General features: G+C 46.0%; 1 protein-coding gene across 1 annotated transcript in view; it reads right to left on the minus strand.

Moving 5' to 3' along the window:
- Positions 1-1,470: 1,470 nt before the first annotated feature.
- Positions 1,471-23,484, minus strand: part of RAB38 (RAB38, member RAS oncogene family) — an 84,691-nt gene continuing 62,677 nt past the window's right edge. The window contains exons 2-3 of the mRNA XM_073669626.1: positions 19,515-19,795; positions 1,471-1,716 (exon numbers count right to left, since the gene is read on the minus strand). Coding sequence (XP_073525727.1) covers positions 1,564-1,716; positions 19,515-19,795 — 434 coding nt within the window. The 3' untranslated portion in view covers positions 1,471-1,563. The remainder of the gene's footprint in view (positions 1,717-19,514; positions 19,796-23,484) is intronic.

The following is a 23,484-nucleotide window of genomic DNA, read 5'->3' on the forward strand; positions in this document are numbered from 1 at the left end:
TCGGCTAGGGTCTGGGCAGGCATTAGTGGCCAAGCTCCATGGAAATGAGCTGTAAAGATAAAAGAATCAGGGTCTTTGTACCTACATTAGGCTGCTGTCAGATTACATAGCAAAAGTTCCCTTTGACAATTTTTCCCTAATTGTCTCAGGAGAATGCATCTGGATGTCAGACAACTTGCTGCAGCAGAAGCCCTCCTCCACAATTTTGTAAAAAAAAACCAATAATATTAACTTGTAATTTCTTTAAACCGTTCCCTCATATGAAGGTATTATTACATCCTCATTGTATGTTACATTTGGGCTTCCACTGCAATGAGAGAAATCTCAAATCCTAGTCATTTAACCCCTACGATGCTGCAGTCAGTAGTGACATTGCATCTAAAGAAAAAGTTCCCTCAAGTAGCCCAGTTGGTGCCAGTAAAAGTTGTAGTTTTGCAACTTCCGAGATCAAAGGACAGAGACCACTGGTGTACTGTATGTAGATTCCTCGGAAATACAGCAATAGCTCAGCAATTTTTTGAAATCCCATAGAAATGAATAGAGAAAGGAGTTCATGCACGGCCACACCTTCATTCCTAAACGCAGATCCATACTTGAGATAAATGTGGGTCCAGTCCATGTTGACCGGGACTTTAGTATTGATGGCCTTAGGATAGGTCATCAATGTCTGATTCGTGTGGGTGCAACACCTGGTACCATAGACGGAGTTGTGCAGATCCGCAACTGAGCAGTTCCGATCAATGCCGACCCCAGGAACAGCTGATCGGCAGGGGAGCCAGATATCGCACTCCCACCAGTCAGACATTGATGACCTATCCTAAGTATAGGTCATCAATGCTAAAGTTACGGACAACCCCTTTAAAGGGTTAGTCACTATTTCCATCTTCAGGAGCTGCTCATGATTGCACAGAGATCCGTCCAACTTCAGAGACGCGCTTGCAAGCTGCATAAAAAAGAGTTTGTAAGTGCTACGTTACTCACCTAGGAAATAGACTACCTCTGCAAGAGTGCAGAGGTGGCCGGTAACTTAGGAAATGAACAGTAATCTATCAAATTAAAAATTCTCCATTTTTGAGAATGGAGAGGATTTTACATAAAAGGTAAATTACAAAGTTGCTTGTTTTTACAACTTTACCCATTTTGGAAGCCGAGACAACCCCTTTAAGTATTAGTTTGTGCTTTTTGTTAAAGATGCATGATAATGCCCTGCGTAGAAACCTTGTTCAAACGGTGCAATACCTTATTTTATCCTGCAGATGGCGCTTAAAGAACCATTTTCTGGTTTGTTTTCGACTTTTTTGTTAATCAATCCTTGCTATAAAGTTTATTACATGCCGAGACTTTTCTCGGATTCCGACTTGTAAACATAAAACTCTCTTATAGAATGGTGTTCGGCGTCTTGAGAAATGACAAGAGGCGACCTTGATACATGGCGTAACATTCCCTACGAGAAATGAGTCATCAGAAGGATTTGTTTCCGCCACCACAACACGCTTGTTGGATTTTATTTGACAACTGAACCAAAGCAACAGAAAAATAATAAAAAAAAAATAATAATATATATTAGAACTTAAAGCAAGCAGAACAACTAGCTATTTTTGAGGAATTCATTTGAGGTTTTACGACGTCCGGCTCCACCGATTGCATTAGGTCGCTTTCGCTGGCGATAATGTGCTTCACCAGACACCGCGAGGCCTCGTCAATGTTTATGTTTTCCTGCAACAAAAAATAAATAAAAAACAATTAAAAAAACAATAAAAAAAAAAAGTTCAAATATCTTTCCAAATATTGACATGTTCGAAAATGAATGATCCAGTTAAAGGGGAAGTCCATACTTAACAAGCGGAGCCTAAAGGTATTGGAACATAAAATATTAACAATTCATTCCCGAGAGTAGAGCTGAGGTTGTCATAAAAAAAATAGCTTTTGAGGCACTGTATAGCAGTAATAGTAATAGATATGGTGTAGCACTATTTTTTATTGGGCACGTGAAGTCATTTTAATTACTCAGCACTGTATTCCACTATTATTATTGGGCATTATACTGCACTGTTATTATTTGACTTTGTAGTATACGGCACTATTTATTGGGCATGGTGTGGCAGTATTGCTTGCTAGCAGTATGCTGCCTGGCAGTGACATTAGTGGTAAATGGATTTCAGTGTTGTTATTGTTTGGCACTGTATGGCACTAATATTAGTGGGCAACGTATAGAAGTGATATTAGTGGGAACCGTATAGAAGTGATGTTAGTGGGCAGCGTATCCAAGCGATATTAGTGGGCATCGTATAGAAGTGATATTAGCGGGCACCGTATCAAAGTGATATTAGTGGGCACCGTATAGAAGTGATATTAGTGGGCACCGCATCGAATTGATATTAGTGGGCACCGTATAGAAGTGATATTAGTGGGTACCATATCAAAGTGATATTAGTGGGCACCGTATAGAAGTGATATTAGTGGGCACCGTATAGAAGTGATATTAGTGGGCACCGTATAGAAGTGAAATTAGTGGGCACCGCATCGAATTGATATTAGTGGGCACCGTATAGAAGTGATATTAGTGGGTACCATATCAAAGTGATATTAGTGGGCACCGTATAGAAGTGATATTAGTGGGCACCGTATAGAAGTGATATTAGTGGGCACCGTATAGAAGTGATATTAGTGGGTACCATATCAAAGTGATATTAGTGGGCACCGTATAGAAGTGATATTAGTGGGCACCGTATAGAAGTGATATTGGTGGGCAGCGTAGTTTTGCTGCCCCTGCTGATGCTTGCCTGGCAGGTGGTGCAAATGGCCTTTTTGGGGTTATCGGCAGAGTCTTTAAAAAACAACCAGACTCGTGAAGAACAGTTGAACTGGCAACTTCTGTTGTGTTCATGTTCAGGGGAACAGTTGCCCGCCTTGTGTCTGCGGCCACCACACTGCTTCTTCCTGCCTGTTGGGGTGCTCTGCCTCCCTCCCCCTGTGTTCTGCTGTCCTCGCTCTGCATGTCCTCCTGCCAGGTTGGGTAAGTTACTATATCATCCACCACCTCGTCTTCCACTTCCGCACCCTGGTCCTCCTCCTGACTTTCTGTCCATTGTGTCTCATCATTATCAACTTCTTGCGACAGTAATTGCACTTTCCCACCGTCGCCTTCGTATGACCGTGGCTGCTCCAATATTTGGGCATCACTACATGCGTTCTCCTCTTGCCCCGCTTGAAGCTGGCCGGGCGAGAGGCCCGAATCTATAAATGGAAAAGTGAACGGCTCTTTGGAGTGTCCAAGTGTGGGATAAGTTGTCTCCGGGCACTCTGCATGGTGGGAGGAAGGAGGATCAGCATGAGCAATATGTGGTCCAGACCTATACTTAACTATTACACCACCAATTCTATCCCTCACACAGCAGCACCTCTCCCTGCTCTGCCTGTTTCCGGAGTGACTGTGACGAGCATGGCGGCGCCCGGTCTTATATACACCTGATGATGCTGTGCGACCAGCCAATCACTGTAATGCCACAACCAACATGGCTATGGCATTACAATGAGTGGCAGACAATCCCTGCATGTTCATTGGCTCTCTAAAGAGCGCCAAACATGCAGGGAGGGGACCCGAGTTCCTGCCCGAGTAACCCGGAAATACTCGAAGAGAGCCGAGCATCTGGAGCAGTGAGATGCTCAAGCGCGTACCGAGCAGTGACGAGTATGCTCGCTCATCACTATTGGGCACCATATAGAAGTAATATTAGTGAGAACTGTATTGCGCAGGTATTTTTGGGCACTGCTTGGCAGAGACATTAATGGGCACCGTATAGAAGTGATATTAGTGGTAAATGTATTTCACTGTTATTCACTGTATGGCAGTGGTATTTTTGGGGACTGTATTTCATTGTTATTGGACTATGTATGGCACTGTTATTATTTTACACTGTATAGAAGTGATATTAGTGGGACCTGAGTTCCACTTTGAGCACAGATACGTTGTTTCTGTTGTTTGCATGAATCATACTACCTGATCTGATAAAGAGATCACACTTAGCAGAGCTGCTTTATGTAAAATGCCCAGAGCTGAATGGATCAGCATGGCTTTTGTAATTTGCCAAAACACATCAGTGTTTCCTAGGTCTGAATGCAAATTTACTACATCATCTATGGCTTTACATAGGACTGCATGTAAACTTAAGGCATGATCTTAACTCAGTGCAAAAAAGGAGTGGATAAAAGACTAATTTGCCTGAATTTCGCCCATGTCCTGGGCACTATGGACACATCACAGGAGGCACTTTGAGGCTCCCAGATTCCACAGCTCTAAAACATATCATTTTCAGAGTGCTCTGAAAATCGAATTAATGCAAACAGCCAATCAGAAGCCGACGCTTAACAGCGTGTTACACGGCTAACGGGAGATTAGGAATTCATGGCTGAAAATAGTTCTGGCTCCCGAAATATCACAAGGGTTTAGGTAGACCTCAGAGATGTCTGTGTTCCCGGTGCGGGGCACCTGATCTTCTGCAGGTGTTCAGCACTAGCCAATGTGGCCCTATGTCTTCTGCAATCATTGCATCTATATTCTTATGGGTTTTGCTCTAGTCACATCTAAAGCTGCATTCAGAATTATGCTAGATGCTTCTCAAAATCTTTTCGAATCGATGGGCTGCGTTTTGCTGCGTTGCATTGTAGGAGATGCAGTTCTTGTCTATATTACTGCACTATATACTGTATATGCTATATTTGGCATATATCTCCCACAATGCATCACAACATTGTATTTCCTGTATAGGTATTTCTTGTTAAAGGGGTATTCCTGTCTCCAAGATCCTATCCCGATATGCAGTAGGTGTAGTAATAATAATAATATTAGCAGACACCTCCAATTAGAAATGTAGTATAGTTATTCTGATTAGCTATGTCTATTTCCTCATGTGCAGGCATTGCAGACCTTAGGTATCCATGGTTACGGACACTGATATAGTGACAGTTAGTTAGCTAGTGGCTAGTGGTCATAACCATGGATACCTAAGGTCCTGCACATGAGGAAAGAGACATAGCAAATCAGAAGAACTAAACTGCATTTCTAATTGAAGGTATTTGCTAATATTATTATTATTACATCTACTACATATTGTGATAGGATCTTGGAGATGGGAATACCGCTTTCATCTACAAGATGAGGCAGTTGGAAGGGAGGATCACATGACTGCAGTATCAGACTACACAGGGTCTGTTTGTAGTCTGTAACCATGGAGACACATTGATCTGTCTAAGAGCAGTATATGTGGCGCCCCTTCGGGTTCAGTCACCACAGAGGTACTGCATCTCACCCAGAGGTGTGGCATCTCCTTCTCTCAGGTAAGGATGGAGTACTGCCCAGGACCCAAACACCTGCATCCAACACTACACTACTCCAGACCGGCAGGAGGGGCAAGATGCACTGCTGCGCTGCTCAGCCCTGTCCCTGGCTGGAGTAGGGGGAACCAAGAGAGGGGGAACCATGTAGTGGGTGGAGGAAGCAGATCAGGGGAGCACTTGAGAAGGAGGATATAAAAAGGGGAAGCCATCTTGGGAGTTGAGTTCAGTGCAGATCAGTCTGAGAGGAGAAGTAGTGGAAGCAGGGGCTCTGCTCAGGAGGAGCGGGCCTGAGTGAGAGAGGCCCAGGAGGTGAGACTGACTGAAGAGAGGAGAGGAGCAGGAAGGAAGGCTCCAGAAGAAGTGAGGGGATCCTAGGGGTACGGGAAGTGCTGGAGGCCACCCGTACGCCCGAATCTACCAGGAGTGGAAGGATCAGGCTGCAGAGGGGACCGGCCCCTAACTAGTGAGAATTGCAACGTTCAGCTAGAAACCGGAGGCTTCTACATTTCCAGGGTGTAATTGCTACAGCCGCAATTAATCGCCAAAAAGGATCCAGGGAACTCCAGGTTGCCCGCCAAGATCTGAGGTTACCGGCTTGGGACACTGTTTGCGAGGCGCAGGGCAGGAGGGTGAGAGCCAGCGCAGGGAAGACGACCAGGAGAGGCACACGGAAAGGGGTCCCGCTAAGTGCTCTTGAATTACCTGAGGGATTGCTGAACCCGTCCTTGAGTAAACACCGGACGACGTGGGTGGTTATGAACGGCAGTTGTAACCAGGAGCAACGTGATAATCGTGAGTAAACCCTGACGACTGCACTCCACTGTCTCTGTGAATTATTGCTGCACCATCATCCCCTGCACCACACTGCACCACCACAGTTACTTCATCATTAACCATCACCGCACCGCACTGGAGCTTAGCTCTACCTGTGGAGAGCTGAACCAACTCTGCTGCATTACCAACAGCTCCAGAGGACCAGCTCCGCAGCGGCGGCTCCATACAGCCACATACCACAGGTGGCGTCACGAACATTAAATACAAAAACTATAAAATCCCCTTTTATTGACCGCCCTGGGTCACGGACCGGGTCACCTCCACTGTGACATCTCCCCTAGCAATGACCGGCCCGGCACCGCCCAGGGGGCGCATCATATACACAAAACAGTAGGAAATTGTTAACCTATTAGCTATTACCAAATGTGCATTTAATGTACTATAGAGGATACTTAGATATCTACTATGGTCAGTGGCACATCTTAAAGCTCATTTGTCTCAATGTAAAATATTCAACATGACCCTCAAAAAACATTGGTCTTCAATTTTATTGACCCCTGAGGCCACATGGCTTGGGGGAAACAGAACCCCTGCATCCATTATTGTTATGCCCCTGATTCTCAGGCTCCTCGGAGGAGGGTCCAACCTTGAACAGTAATATCTCCTTTCCTATTGGGCAAAGAGAACAGCTAAATTATAAGCAAGTATAGGGGTCATGGAATAGGAAAAACGAGCAGAATCAGTACCATAATAGGGGACGCATTATGATTTTTTTCCTATGGGATCCATCTGTTCTATGTACATCGCTGTGAACAGCAGCTATCAATATATATCTTTCTAGCTGATAATGGTTCACATGGTCAAGAGAGGGGGAAAGAAAACAGGGGCTGTGCGTTTCTTTAGAGCCTGGGTGACTCGGTGACTACATGATGGCTCCATAGCTGTTGTAAATGGCTGCTCTTCTTTAGCTTCTAGCCTGAAACCAACTACACGGAGAAGAAGAAGTTGGTATAATAACTGGCAGACAAAGGAAGAAAACATCTGGGCTCTTTTGGTGACATGTTAATAATGCTTTAGTTTTTCGGACCAATTTCACATAAAGCACCTGTTTTCCACTTTTTTGGGGTAGGTTCATAGTAATTTGCTGACCTCAGGACCTTCTGAAGTGACCTAGTAATTTGCTGACCTCAGGACCTTCTGAAGTGACCTACATTACCTTTCTTTTTGGCTCAGCGTGAGGAATGATGCAGCAAGACCAACTTAGAAAATAACACGTGATTCTGTGATACTCTGTCTGGAGAGGTTTCTGCTATATGTGACTGTTTCTATGTGGCCACCCAGTGGTTGTGATGTGAATTGCAGCCTCTAGATGGTTTTACTAGCATGCTGCAAGACCCTGATTCATTTGCCTTTGTGCCTGATTTTGTTTAGTTTTGTGCATTGTTGGCTTTTTTTTATTGCGTCCAATTCATTATCCTATTTGCACCTCTGTCGAAGTCTTTCATACAGGCTCTCCTGTTTGTTTTGGGGTTTTTTTTGCACTTTGCTGGCTGAGTTTTTTGATTCCAGATATTTTTGCCTGATTTACCATTTGCATCCTTTTAAAAAAAAAAAGTTACAAAATATGGCGCAACTCCACTCCAGTCACATCCTGGTGTAATTTTGAGTATGGCAAAATTTTGGTGCAAATGTTGCAAATTTTTGGTGCCAAACTGCAACTTTAAGGCAAGAAAAAAAAGTCCATTTTCGACTTTCATCAAATTCATGAATGGCGTGAGCCATTTTGGCGCCGAAATCGGAAACTAATGACACAAAACTAAAAAGGAAAGTGACTTAAAAAAAAATCCCACATATGATGAGTCCGGGCTGTATTGATTAGGGGAAGTAGATCATTTAGGAATATTTCCCATAGGACAATCCCTTCACCGGAGCTGAAAAGGGGCGAGCTTTATGAGAATCGCGCCTCAATGGGACAGTGTTCGGCACATTCTTGGGCTTTAGACTTACATCTTTGTTCTGAGTTCTGTGAGCGCCTGTTAGACCAGAAATACTTCCGTCACTCGTTACATTAGCGCCTGGAACAATAGGGAGGATTTTTATAGCAACCATTGTTTTCTGGCTCTTTCTTCTGATGAATCCCGCTAGCTGGTAAATAACTGTGCTGTAATTCATGGCTAAATTTACAGTACATTGTAATCAGCAGCTGAATGTGAAATCAATAGCCCCGCACTTCATAAATGCCGGGCTTAAATATGGGGAGACTACTGCAAGCAGAAACATGAAACCCGGCTCCATGGACGAGCGGCGGGGAATAAAGGACGCTAATGCTGGGATGTGAGAGGGGGCGTTATTGTATAGCACATATAGAATATCCCCCCAGATCTGCGGGACTCCTGAAATGACCTCTAGGGTGAGCCGGCTTCATATGTATAAGTATGTATCAGTGAGCTCCCCCTAGTGGTAATTACAGGCAAACAAAACTAAACATTTAACAAGGGAAGCTGGAGATTTGGAGCTTTGTATCAGAAAAAAATGGAGCTTCAATCAAAGATTAGTTATGCAATTAATCAGCACAGACTGAAGGTGGCACTCTTCAATGTTTGTGATTATTGGGGGCACTCTACTGGCACTAATGTACATGTAAAGCACTTGGCTGGCACAGATTATAAGGTAGCACCCCGCTGGCACTAATGTATATGTAGAGCACTAAATTGGCACAGATTATAAGGTAGCACCCCGTTGGCACTAATGTATATGTAGAGCACTAGGTTGACAAAGATTATAAGGTAGCACCCCGCTGGCACTAATGTATATGTAGAGCACTAAATTGGCACAGATTATAAGGTAGCACCCCGTTGGCACTAATGTATATGTAAAGCACTAGGTTGGCATAGATTATAAGGTAGCACCGCGCTGGCACTAAAGTATATGTAGAGCACTAGGTTGGTACAGATTATAAGGTAGCACCCCGCTGGCTCTAATGTATATGTAGAGGACTAGGTCTGCACAGATTATAAGGTAGCACCCCACTGGCACTAATGTATATGTAGAGCACTTGGTTGGCACAGATTATAAGGTAGCACCCCACTGGCACTAATGTATATGTAGAGCAACGTGGATTGGGTGACAATGAGGAAGAGGAGGAGGAAGAACATGAGCTAGTTTCCTGCTCTATAGATGGTACTACCTGCACAACTGTCATACTGTCTGTTCAGCGTGAATGGTCTGAGGACAGGGAGGAGGAGGAGAGCATGGTCAGTCATCCTCTTGGTGAGGACACGGAAGTCTTGCCTGTTAGTAGTCTGGCACACATGGCTGAGTGTATGTTACGCTGCCTTTCCTGTGACCCTCGCGTTTTCCAAATTTTGGGTGACAGTCATTACTGGTTGGTGACACTTCTAGACCCACGCTGCAAGGAGAACTTTATATCTCTTATTCCCGTGGCGGACTGGCCTAATAAAATGGGGCTGTACCAGAAGGCCCTTGTTGTGGAATTATTAAAAAAATTCCCATCTGAAAACGCTGGCGGCAGAGTGCACACTTCGTTGGACAACCAAGGAGTACAGGCGAGAGAGACACAACTTCAATCGAGCAGAGGCAGGGGAACACTGTCAAAGTTCTGGGACAGTTTTCTCAGACCCTCCCATCGCACAGGCCCTGATGCGGGGGGTACTCTCACAAGGAGGGAAAAGTTTGTGAAGATGCTGAGGGAGTACATTGCCAACCATACCAACATCCTCCGTGATTCCACTGTGCCTTATAATTATTGGGTATCCAAGCTGGATACGTGGAATGAACTGGCTCTCTACGCCTTGGAGGTCCTGGCCTGTCCTGCCGCCAGCGTTTTATCAGAGCAGGTTTTTAGTGCCGCTGGTGGAATTATAACTGATAAGCGCATCCGCTTGTCAACTAAAAATGCTGACAGGCTGACTCTTATAAAAATGAACAAGGGCTGGATTGGGCCAGACTTCTCAACACCACCGAATGATAGCAGTGTAACAAACTCAAATCCAGGGTCTTTTTTTTGGGAGGTCTATTCGCATGCACCTCTTCACACCCAGACATGGGTCTACGCTTCCTGATTTTGTCTATTTGCTCTTGTTCTCCTTCTTCTCCTCATCCTCCATCACCATATTATTCACCACCATATCTACCATATCAGCTCCTCTATGTCTCTTGCAAGGGGCATTGGAGTGCCTCCAAAATATTGGCAGCCAAGGCTTTCACTGCATAGGCAAACAGTATGGGAGACCCACTTCCTAATAATGGGAGCATTGTTTTCAGAAGGCCCTCCTCTACATCTCTCTTGCAAGGGGCATTGGAGTGCCTCCAAATTTTTGGCAGCCGTTGCTTTCACTGCATAGGCAAACAGTATGGGAGACCCACTTCCTAATAATGGGAGCATTGTTTTCAGAAGGCCCTCCTCTACATCTCTCTTGCAAGGGGCATTGGAGTGCCTCCAAATTTTTGGCAGCCGTTGCATTCACTGCATAGGCAAACAGTATGGGAGACCCATTTCCTAATAATGGGAACATTGTTTTCAGTAGGCCCTCCTCTACATCTCTTGCAAGGGGCATTGGAGTGTGTCCAAACTTTTGGCAGCCACTGCATTCACTGCATAGGCAAACAGTATGGGAGACCAACTTCCTAATAATGGGAACATTCTTTTCAGGAGGCCCTCCTCTACATCTCTTGCAAGGGGCATTGGAGTGCCTCCAAATTTTTGGTAGCAGTTACAGTCACTGCATATGCAAGAACAGTATGGGAGACCCACTCCTTTCTAATGGGAACATGTCATTACCGAGGCCCACCTCTTTGTGTCTTTAAATTGTTATTGGGTTTTTTGCTAAATTTTGGCAGCCGTTGTACTCATTGCATACCCGGTAGATGTATAGCAGACTCGCTCCTTTCTAATGGGAAGATGTTGTACTCCTTACTGAGGCCCACCTCTATGTGTCTATTAATTGTTATTGGGGTTTTTCCTAAATTTTGGCAGCCCTTGCAGTCACTGCATGGGCATTACCACTATGGGAGACCCACTCATTTATAATGGGAACATTTTTTTTACTGAGGCCCTCCTCTATGTCTCTTCAAAGGAGTATTGAGGTGCGTCCAAAATTTTGGCAGCCCTTGCAGTCACTGCATGCGCAATAACAGTATAGGAGACCCACTCTTTAATAATGGGAACAACAAAGAATAGCCGGATGATGGCCCTCTAACAATAGTGAAGATTGACTGCTGGCTCTTTAAGAGTAGTAAGGGTCACCTGATGGCACTATAAAAATTGTCTTTGTGACTTTCAGAGTCCCTCCTTCATAAATGAAACAGGATGTGTCTGATCATGTCTCACACACCACATGGCCAGATAAGGTAGTAAAATGTTAAAATTCCAATTACCGGTGAATGTATTTTTCACCATTGAAAGCAAAGCAAAAGTGCAAGAAAAGCATCAAAAACGCTACATGTGAACATAGCACAAGGTGTGGAGGAGCATTTTTATTTTTGTATATTTATTTTGCTTTATATATTTATATATAAGTCATTACACTGGAAAGGATGTTGCTTAACATTTTTCCCAGGAAAATCCATTTTGTTTTTTGTTTTTGTATGTTTTATTGTGAGTCCGTAAAAGTGGTGTAATACTCTGACAACGTTGTTGACAGCAGTGATCTGGGAGTCAGAAATGGTTCCAGGGGTCTTCCCCATGCTGTTCCCATGTCATTTGAGCACTGTTCCCATTGATTTGGGCAATTTTTAGGCCCTCTGCAGACCGCCGGGGGGAGGGGGGCGCTGGAAAAATTCTTGAGTTTCCGATAGACTTACATTGGGCTCGTTACTCGGACAGAGCACTCGAGCATTCCAATTTGCTCGACTCGAGCAACGAGTACCCGAGCATTTTAGTGCTTGCTCATCACTATATATGATGGCATTATTGTGTAGATTGTGAGTCCCAATGGGGACAGTGCTGATAATGTCTGTAAAGCTCTGTGGAATTAATGGCACTATATAAGGGAGTAAAATAAATGAAAGAAAAATAAATATAGAGCAATTCATTGGCACAGTTTATAAGCGGGCACTCTGCTGGCGCTGTTGCTTACGTAGCGCATGTAGTCTTAGTCTTAGTCCTCATGTGCACACATGGCAGCTCATACTGAAGAAACCTAAAACAAGAGGAACACTTTATTGTGCCACTCAACCTGCATCTACCGTATAGGCCAACATTTAAATCCCCCAAAACTCCCAATTTTGGCCATTCTTCATAAATTCTTCCCACTTTCAGGACAACCAAACCAAAAACAGAATATGTGAGAGTTTACAGAGGCTTTTGGTACTATACAGGCAGGGCCAGCCTTTAAGGGGTTGTCCAGGCTCGAGGTACAAGTCTGCAGTTACTCTAAGTGACAGCAGACTTGTGAATCCTCACAGTGTGTGATGTCAGGATTCTCCGGTGCCAATGCTGGGAGCTGCCCGGCGCGTGGCTGCAAGTAAGCGATTTGCATACATATGGTCATGTGTCGACTAGATGTGCCTGTCTAGTCGTGATGTGGCAGATCACATACTTGTGGTCACATGACCGACTCCGATCCCTGAGCCAGCGCCGGAGAATCCTGTGAACATTCACATGTCTGCAGTCACTTAGAGGAGCATTGCATGACTTTTAAATCTCCTTACACTAACTTGGCAATCACCACAAGAAGAAACTTTTCCCCCTAGGGGGCAGACGGGCGGCCGTATTTCTCGTGTGAGGATCGCATGGCAATGCTAGGACTGACCATTGGCTCTCGTGTGAGGATCGCATGGCAATGCTAGGACTGACCGTTGGCTCTCCTGACCGGAGCATGACAGCTGCATAGGAATACATGATGCCTTCACGCTCAGGTCAGGAGAGGAGCCGGGCCAGTCCGTGTACTGCAGTGTGATCCTCACACGAGAACTACGGCCGTCTATCTACACCCTTACACTCCTTGTCGGAGGTCTCTCGCCCAGCCAAATCAGTCCTGATCAGGGGCAAACAGCCTGGAACACTTGTCTGCAAATGGACTTTCTGGTTTGGCTTCTTATTCAACCTCATGTGACAAGGATCTTTAAGGGGTCAATATTGACAGATTCCCTTTTAAAAGGGCAGAGGACACATCATTCAATGTGGGTGCATATAGTACATACCGTCATAATGTACTATATGGAGAGAGGCCATTTATACGCAGCTATATAGGAACAGCCTTCCAAAGGGGTGCGTCTTACAAAAAACTTTGTGTTTTGAAAAGGAGCATAGCTTATTTTTTGGAAATACAAATTTGACAGATGTCAATTTTTTTTTTCTCAATTTGCACATTTAATCCCTCATTGTTTAACGTGTTTCATCTTTTTATGAACTTTACCTATTTTTAGTCTGGTATTCTAAGCAGTGTGTATCAGAGCAAATGCATAAAATCAGCACGCACGCCAGTGTATGAATAAGTGTATTATAGACCCCATGGAGAATCGGCCGATGCTCACGATCCATCTGACAAGGAGACGTTTGTGTTAATTTTATGTTTTTGTTGTGAGTGATCTATGAGCAGAACCTTTAACACGGAGCCCTCCTCCCCGATTCTGAGCGGAGCTGGTAATTGACTATTCCAGTTACTGGCTCTGAACTAATTGATGGCTAAAAATATGTTTGGAACTTTGTTATTACTAAATTAATTCAACCATGGAAACTGAAATAGTAAATTGGGCGGAAAATTTGGGACAAAGCAATTTTGTGTGCAGTGAAAGGGGTCAGGGTAAGAGTGTGAAAAAGTTTCTGCTCATCACAAATCAGTACCAGGGATAAAATAAAAGCTGAAAAATGCAGGTCAGATCCATATTTGTCATATTTTACTTTATTTTTTTTTGCTTTGCTTTTTTTTTTTTCGAGTTGCAAGAAAAAGTAAGTGAACCCCTGGGAATTAACAAGTAGTAATTCGCGCTTGGGTAGAGGGATACAGACTCAGACGTAAGGCCACTTAACTGTGAGTATACTGTACGCCACACCGTCTCCCTCTGACAGATAATTCCTTGACCTCTCCCCAGAACTACCTACCTCTATACAGGGGCGACCTCTCTAAGACATTACCATCCACTTCCGTGCCCCATTGGCCATACTGGACCAGAGGCTATAGGCCACCACCAGCTCACTACTGCTTCATCAGGAATATATCAGGATAATACCAAGCAACCCAGGTAATCGATAACCACTTATTCCTCCCGGGCCTCATCTCTGCCCAAATCTCAATATTGTACTCCCATTTACAGGTGAACACTAATGCACTAAAAACAAACATGTGGGACCCTACGGCAATTACAATACCAGATCCTTCTGGGCCATAAACAACCAAACCACAACATACCCAGGCACGACGGAAGTAAGGTAACCTCCATCTTCCCCCAATTTCAGACCAGTATACTCAACTAATCACCATCTCACTGGTCTCACTTATCCACCTGCTATCCTTCGTAGGTACCACCTCCATTGGAACCAAGCCATTGAGCAGGTCAAAATAACCCCTCAGTAGGTCGCATCTCTACCACTTGATCCACAAATTGGACCCAAGAGCACGACCTCATATACAGGTACTAAGGCCTCTACATTGTACCGTAATACCATAGGCATTAACCTGAGGACCGCCTGAGACAACCCACCCGATCACCTCGACCCATCTGATCAGGTAAAATTGCATTCATATCAAATAAAAAAAAAAAACCCTCAATGAACACTTCTTAAAATATCTTAACCCCGCACTCCTTCTCCCTACAGGTCCTCCAACTCTGAGCCACACAGAGGATCTATTTGAACCCAGCAATATTGTATCCTCAGGACAACTGCTCCGCTATACACACCACAGTGTGTGTTTCTTAGATTTAAAACCCCCTATTTTTATCAATTTTTAAGCCACTGCTCCCCCCCCTCTTTTTTATATTTATATTTTATGTCTTGATATCCTAATAAAGACTCACTTTTAACTTCTAACTTTTAAACCTCGTCTCTGAGTCTGTATCCTTCTACCCAAGCGCGAATTACTACTTGTTAATCTGATATTTTCACTCATTGACACATAGTGGTTTGTGTCTCCCAAATTCGCTGCTGCAAATTGACTAGCCTGCCAGCGCCTCCTTACTCGTACCATTTAACCCCTGGGAATTATCTGTATTTTTGCATTGATTAATAGTAAACAAACAAACAAACACAAACTAAACTACTGTTGTATTGTTCTTGTCTTATATTGAGTCAACATCCACAGAACAGGGAAAAAAAAGTAAGTAATGACTGACAGTCTGCTGTCCTGATCTACATGTCTCACACTGCTAACGCCCCCTTTCAATTAAAATAACAGATTCTCAGGGATCTATGTCCGGCCCATAGATCCTAAGAGCTCATTAACATATTAAGAAAAATGTGGATCTCTCTGGAATAAGACATCGGATCGCAGATATCAAGGTATCATTTTATTAAACTTTCTATGACCTACATGCTCATACAGATGATTCTTGCATTCAAACAACTTTTTACCTAGTTGGACAATAAACCCCTTCAGCACCCTAGACCACCAGGGATGTTACGATTCATCCTTTAATGGAGTTTACCAAAATTTTCATACTAATTACGTATTCTTACAATAGGTCATTAATATCAGATCAGTGGGGGTCCAATATTCGACACCCCCATTGATCCGCGGTCAGATGTAAACAGTGAAGGGAACCAGAATATAACAGAGCTGTTCACCGTGTAGTGCCCATTCCTTGTTATGAGACTGTGCTGTTTGGCTCTATCTGGTGTTTATACCTGTAAGCTGAAAACAGCGGATTGGTGGAGACCCTGGGTTTTGGGGCCCCCACTAATCTCATGTAATGTGACCTATCCAATGGATAAGACATCAATATGATAAGCCTGGAAAACCTCTTTATAGGGTGAATCATAACATCCCTGGTGGTCTAGAGCATTGAAGGGGTTTATAACATCCCCGGTGGTCTAGAGCATTGAAGGGGTTTATAACATCCCTGGTGGTCTAGAGCATTGAAGGGGTTTATAACATCCCTGGTGGCCTAGAGCATTGAAGGGGTTTATAACATCCCTGGTGATCTAGAGCATTGAAGGGGATTATAACATCCCTGGTGGTCTAGAGCATTGAAGGGGTTTATAACTTTCCTGGTGGTCTAGAGCATTGAAGGGGTTTATAACTTTCCTGGTGGTCTAGAGCATTGAAGGGGATTATAACATCCCTGGTGGTCTAGAGCATTGAAGGGGTTTATAACATCCCTGGTGGTCTAGAGCATTGAAGGGGATTATAACATCCCTGGTGATCTAGAGCATTGAAGGGGTTTATAACATCCCCGGTGGTCTAGAGCATTGAAGGGGTTTATAACATCCCTGGTGGTCTAGAGCATTGAAGGGGTTTATAACATCCCTGGTGGTCTAGAGCATTGAAGGGGTTTATAACATCCCTGGTGGTCTAGAGCATTGAAGGGGTTTATAACATCCCTGGTGGCCTAGAGCATTGAAGGGGTTTATAACATCCCTGGTGATCTAGAGCATTGAAGGGGTTTATAACATCCCTGGTGGTCTAGAGCATTGAAGGGGTTTATAACATCCCTGGTGGCCTAGAGCATTGAAGGGGTTTATAACATCCCTGGTGATCTAGAGCATTAAAGGGGATTATAACATCCCTGGTGGTCTAGAGCATTGAAGGGGTTTATAACTTTCCTGGTGGTCTAGAGCATTGAAGGGGTTTATAACTTCCCTGGTGGTCTAGAGCATTGAAGGGGTTTATAACTTCCCTGGTGGTCTAGAGCATTGAAGGGGTTTATAACTTCCCTGGTGGTCTAGAGCATTGAAGGGGTTTATAACTTCCCTGGTGGTCTAGAGCATTGAAGAGGTTTATAACTTCCCTGGTGGTCTAGAGCATTGAAGGGGTTTATAACTTCCCTGGTGGTCTAGAGCATTGAAGGGGTTTATAACTTCCCTGGTGGTCTAGAGCATTGAAGGGGTTTATAACTTCCCTGGTGGTCTGAGAAGGTAAAATGTGATTTAATGATGATTTCTTGTTTTTTTTTAAAGAGAGTGAAGATCATGGCAGGAAAATGTCTTATAAAATAATAACTCAGCTGATGGGGAAACCTGCACCCTCCCGACAGCGCACATTTCCAGCAACGCTTTATGAAGAAGGAGCCATTAGAAGTGACCGAATTGCTCTAAAATTATTATTTTTTTTTTGCAAATTGCTCAAGAAAAGTTTTGGTTAGATAAATCCATCCCATAAGTCTCAATGTGAGATCAACAGCACAGCTCCATCGTCATCATGCACAACTTTCTACAAATCATGATTGGATTTATGTTTCCAGTGGCCTGAGAGAGTGAATCCTAAAACAAGCCTATGTAGAATAGAGAGGCAGTCTCTAGATATAGAGTTATTCTGCAGGTTAATAGTGTTAGGAATGTGCCTTCCTGCCATACTGAAAGTGTGTCACCTGGGAGAAAAGGAGCTTTATTTTTCCTGGTAGCCGCCGACTTTCAGTCATTTTCAATCACCACTCACAGCACTGAGAGCGGCAGCTGTAACCACACTCTGCCACTGACTGACAGCCAGGTCAACAGTACATCAGTACAGACCCGGCTGTCAGTCAGTGTCGGGGTGTGGTTACCGCTGCCGCTCTCAGTGCTGTGAGCAGTGACTGAAAATGACTGAAAGCCGGTGGCTCCCAGGAATAAATAAATACATTTTCTCCCAGTTGCCGCACTTTCAGTACAGCAGCTGGGAACCTTCATAATGCTATTAACCTGCATATTAACCCTATATCTATAGGTTAAAGGGACTCAATAAGCAGAGAATGACTGTTCAAACCAAGTATAGGCGCTTGGTGCACCATGGCAGCCAATCATTAATATACACTTTTCCACCTGCTTGTTTTCCCTCTGTCTCCCCCTTTTCTATCTCTATGAAGCTATAGCTGTCAATCAAAGAAGAAGGGAGGGTGGAGATAGAGGGAAAACAAGCAGATGGGAAGGTCTATATTAATGATTGGCTGCCATGGTGCACCAAGCGCCTATACTTGGTTTGAACAGTCATTTTGTGGTGCAAGGATCCATATCAGACATGACAGGTTCCAGTTTTATTATATAGGTCATTATACCAGGAAAGGGCCCAGTATGGGGGTCATTTTACAAGAATGGGGTCTAGGATGTGGATCATTATACCAGGAAGGGGTCCAGGATGGAGGACATTATTCCACGAAGGGGCCCAGGATGGAGGACATGTATACCAGAAAGGGGCCCAGGACAGAGGTCATTATACCAGAATGGGATCCAGGACAGAGGTCATTATACCAGAATAGGGTCCAGGATGGGGGTCATTATAACAGAATGGAGTACAGGATGGGGGTCATTATACCAGGAAGAGGCCCAGGAATGGGGTCATTATACCAGGGTTGAGTCCTGGATAGGAGTCATTCTACCAGGAAGGGACACAGGATGGAGGTCACTATACCAGAGTGGAGTTCAGGATGGGGGTCATTATACTAGAATGGAGTACAGGATGGGGGTCATTATACCTGGAAGAGGCCCAGGAATGGGGTCATTATACCAGGGTTGAGTCCTGGAGGTCACTATAACAGAAAGGCACCCAGGATTGGGGGATCATTATACCAGAATGGGGGTCATTATACCAGGAAGGCGCCCAGGATGGTTGTCATTATACCAGAATGGGTTCCAGGATGGGAGTTATTATACCAGGAAGAGGCCTATGATGGGGGTCATTATAGTAAAAAGGGTCCAGGATGGGGTCATTATATTAGAATGGGGTCATTATACCAGGAAGGGATCCATCATGGATGACATTATACCAGGATGGGGGACATTGTTACATGAAGGGGCCCAGTACAGGGGGCATGGTTACAGGAAGGTGTCAAAATGGAGGCACTATTACACGTATGTCTTTATAGGATCTAGAACATTACAAAAGCCCTTACATCTGACCAACATGGAGGTGGGGACTCAGGTCCAAATCTTTGATCGGGGCCCATGGGACTCTAGTTACACCACTTTGGTTAAGGACCTTCCAAAAAAATACACTAGAGGTCATTAGGGGGTTATTTAAAGTATAACTACAGGGTTTAATTTTGATATTGGAAAACCCCTTTAAACTTTAACTTTTGCTCTAATTGACCAAGGGTGTGTTGGACACCTCTAAATAGTCAGTCTGGCCTTTTCTTACATCCCACGTTTATTGGGCTCTTCTAGGAGAGGACCACCCCACTAGCAGACCAGCCCAAAGAAAAGCAGCTATGGAAAGTGGTAAATTCTGCAAATTCTATTTGGGGCATGACATGATGCAACGAAATAGATGATGAGCGCAGCTTTTATGGAGCACCTTTTCGAAGGCATGTACCTTTGCTGAAGTTTCGAACCATCCGACAAAGCCGTGCTCCTTGCAGAATTGGTCCATTTTGCTGCAGTTGTTTTTCAAGCCATCCTTGCCCTGGTCACATTTGTTGGCTAGCAGAACCGCAGAAACTGGCAAGCCATTAGAGAGAGTCAATTTTGAGTCTAAATCCTCTTTCCACTTTGTTACAGCCTCAAAGGTCGCCGGCCTCGTAACATCAAAGACGATGAATGCCCCTACGGCTTCTCTGTAGTAGACCCTGGTCATGTTCCCAAATCGCTCTTGGCCTGGGGGAAGAAAGCTGATATTAAATACGACATATTCAGTGTAGAGGAGCAGAAGTCACTGTACAATGGTGTCATGACTGCAACCTCGTCCAAGAGACCGGTCCTCGGAAGATTCTCCCTGCCCTGCTCCTCTTGAGTGACGGGTCTCTCCATTAACACATTCATTGAGAAAACCTGTAACTCAATAGAAGCAGGCTCGGGAGAAGCTGCCGGGGACTGGCCTCTTGGACTAGTCACCCGAGCCGCATGCTCCTGAGCCGCATGCTCCTGAGCCGCATGGTCCCCATCTGGGTTTTAAATGTTTTACTCAGAAAACCTGCAGTGTCTGAGTAAAGAATTTTTGGTTGATATGAAAAAGAGCTGGTGTCTGATTCACGCTGCACCGGTTTGGGCATCATGTAAAAACTAATATGATGGCGCTATGGCTGTTACTGATATGATGGCACTGTGGCTGTCACTGATATGATGGCACTGTGGCTGTCACTGACATGATGGCATTGTGGCTGTCACTGATATGATGGCACTATGGCTGTCACTGATATGATGGCACTGTGGCTGTCACTGATATGATGGCACTGTGGCTGACACTGACATGATGGCACTGTGGCTGTCACTGATATGATGGCACTGTGGCTGTCACTGATATGATGGTGTGGATCCTGCTGCGCAGTGGTGCCACAGAACCCAGAAGGGTGCATGGATGGATTTCTCCACAAGAGGCCCTCACACATTCACACACCTCCACCCTACCACCTCAGACCAGCAGAGGGAGCCCGTTAGGGACATATATAGAGAGGGTGGAGCTAGGCAGCTTAGTGGAGTTCCTGCTGAGACACAGAGAGGGACAGAGCTCAGAGTGAGCTGACAGTGTGCTGAAGCTCAGAGAGCAGTGAAGAAAGCAGAAAGCTGGCTGCTGTGCTTAGGCGAGCCAAGGCCTACAGCACGTGTGGAAGCCTAGTGAGGGCCTTGAGTGGGCCGAAGGTGAGAGGAGAAGGAAAAAGTAGTGAGGGGGCAGAGGAGCATACCAGCCTCACCCCGATATATATACCGGACACCGGGTCCGCGCCTGCAGGGACCCTTTACACCCAGTAGGAATCACCGGAATCCCTGGAGGACTACAGGTCCCAGGTTCACCAAACACTGACTAAAGTACCAGGGCTAGGAGTCACGGAGGTCCCAGCATCCAGGGAGAGTGATCTCCAAAGAGAAGGCCCTACCACCAGGTCAGCAGTTGCAGAGAGAGACAGTAACCAAGCTAGGCCCAGCTCCAGGCAGGCCAGAAGCTTAGAGAATAAAGCAACGGATCAGGAGGCCCTATACCCGCTCACTGGGGAGAGTCCAGAAGTGCGCCCTTCACCTGGAGTACCCTGGACCGTGCCAGCAGCATCACCAGTAAAGGTACTGAAGCTTACCCCTGTGTGAGTGTCCATCCTTCCTCCGGGACCGACCTGCCGTCTCTCCCCTGCACCACCATCCAATACATCCCCCACACTGCCCTGAGGCCCGCTCCACCTGTGGGGAGCCATTCCATCACAAGCTGCCCTACCATCTGCCTCAGAGGACTGCCCCGCAGCGGCGGCACCCCGTAGCCGCGGCACCCCATAACTGCATTCCACAGGTGGCGTCACGAATAATCCCAAAAACCCCATATAATAGAAGTTTCCCCTTTTCAATGACCGCCCAGGGTCACGGACCAGGCCAGCCACCGTGATATCCCCCGGCAACCAGAGGCCCGGCTGCCGAGTACCCCACGGGCCTGGGGGCGCGTCATGTTTTGGCGTCACGAACAGGATTGCGTGCCCGTTGTGACCGGGTACTGTGCGCCTTTATTGAACTGAATTGTGTGTTAAACTGCAGTGAGGAACCCAGCCATTATCGTGCTGCAGCGCGGGAAGAAGAGGGACGTAATCGCGGGAACCTGGGAGGCGTAATTGCTAAAGCGCGCAAAGCCTAAGACACGCCCCGCCCCTGACGTCGAACCAGGAAGCGTCAGGTCCTGGAAGGAGCCAGAGGACGCTCTGACGTCAGACGCGAGCGACGCAAGGTGCTGAAAGATGACCGTCGCCCGCGGAGCTGCGGCCTACCTGTTGAAGAAGGTAGGCTCCGGTTCACTAGGGGGCGCAACAATGGCCGACGACCAGCAAATCGGCGGAGCACCGGTTAACGCTCCTGATGCCCAACTTGCGCCCGGCGCTGCACAGGCCGGAGCGACCGCTCCACCAACAGAGGTCGCGACCCCGTTATTACCTATGGCCCTGCCGTATATCCCTGGAGCGAAGTGGCTCCCCCAGTATAACGGCAAACCGGACACCCTGTCCAGATTCAAGAGAAGAATATGCAGTGTGCTAGATATGTATTCTTTGACTGGCAAACAGAGAGCTGCTGTAGTTTTGGGACAATTGACTGGTGCCGCAGAGCGGGAGGTTGAAACCTGGCCAACCGCAGACCAGGAATCAGTATCCATCATCTTTAAGAGACTACAGACTGTGTTTGAAAGCCGCACCGAGACAGATCTCAGGATGAGGTTCTACCATTGTGTCCAGAAAACTGAGGACAGTATCCGGGACTATGCCTGGCACTTACAGGAAGCCCTGTGGGCCCTGAAACAGGTTAGTCCAGCCAGTATACAAGATGAGAATAAAATGCTGATGGAACAGTTTATCCGGGGGTTGAAGTCCCAGGAGGAGAGCAGAACTGTACGGTGGTGGGCCTTAGACCATCCAGATGCCACCTTTGACACCCTTAAGGACATGGCTATAAAGTGCCTGCAGCCCCTGGAGACCACAGATACTGCTATCCAGCGTTACCAGGGTGGGGCCACCCCAGTGTCTGCAGCACCTGCCGCTCCTTCACTAACAGCCGAAACAAGGATGCAAACAGTGCCCTCTAGCGAGCTGGACAGCCTACGCTCTGAAGTGCGCCAGCTAACTAAAACCCTGGCCACTGTCATGAGCACCCTGCAGCTACAGACGGAGCCTGAGCCGGAAGGAAGGATCCTGCTAGCCGACAGCCCTGAGGATGTCCCCTGGATGAGAAGAAGAAGGAGGACAACGCCACCCCGTAGGAGGACAACGCCACCCCGTGGGAGGACCCACGACCTACGTCGCCCTCCGGGAGAGCTCATCTGCTATCGCTGCCAGAAGGCAGGCCACACCACACGGACTTGCCCTTTAAACGAGGAAACCCTGGGGCCGAGGGCCGACACCCAGGAGTAGACCAACCAGGCCCATCAAATTGGTACCGCCGGTTCGTGGGAGGAAGACCTTTCCTGTCCATTGTGCTGAACGGCATCGCGACACCTGCCCTGCTGGACACAGGATCTCAGGTAGCCATCATGCCTGATGTCCTCTACAAAAGGTTCTGGTCCATAGATGAACTTCACACGCCAGATCCAAACCTTTCCGTGTATGCCTCTAATGGCCTCCCCCTTAACCTAGTCAGGGTTAAGGATGTGGCAGGAAAGGTGGGAAGAGTGGAACTGAAGGACCAGCCACTAATTGTAGTAGAGACTAATCCTGATGATACAGACTTGTATATGGTACTTGGCACAAATATTGTTAGTAACTGTTTGGGAGAAATGTTGTTCTTGCTCCAACAGATGGCTGACACCGCCAGATCAGGGCAGAGGAGGGTGCTCCAGAAAGAGATCCGAGCCCTTATATACCAGCAACAGGTAAAGCTATCAGGTG

Source organism: Phyllobates terribilis, unplaced genomic scaffold (assembly GCF_046119375.1).
Source record: "Phyllobates terribilis strain yellow unplaced genomic scaffold, ASM4611937v1 Scaffold_2__4_contigs__length_985480577, whole genome shotgun sequence".
Classification (NCBI taxonomy): domain Eukaryota; kingdom Metazoa; phylum Chordata; class Amphibia; order Anura; family Dendrobatidae; genus Phyllobates; species Phyllobates terribilis.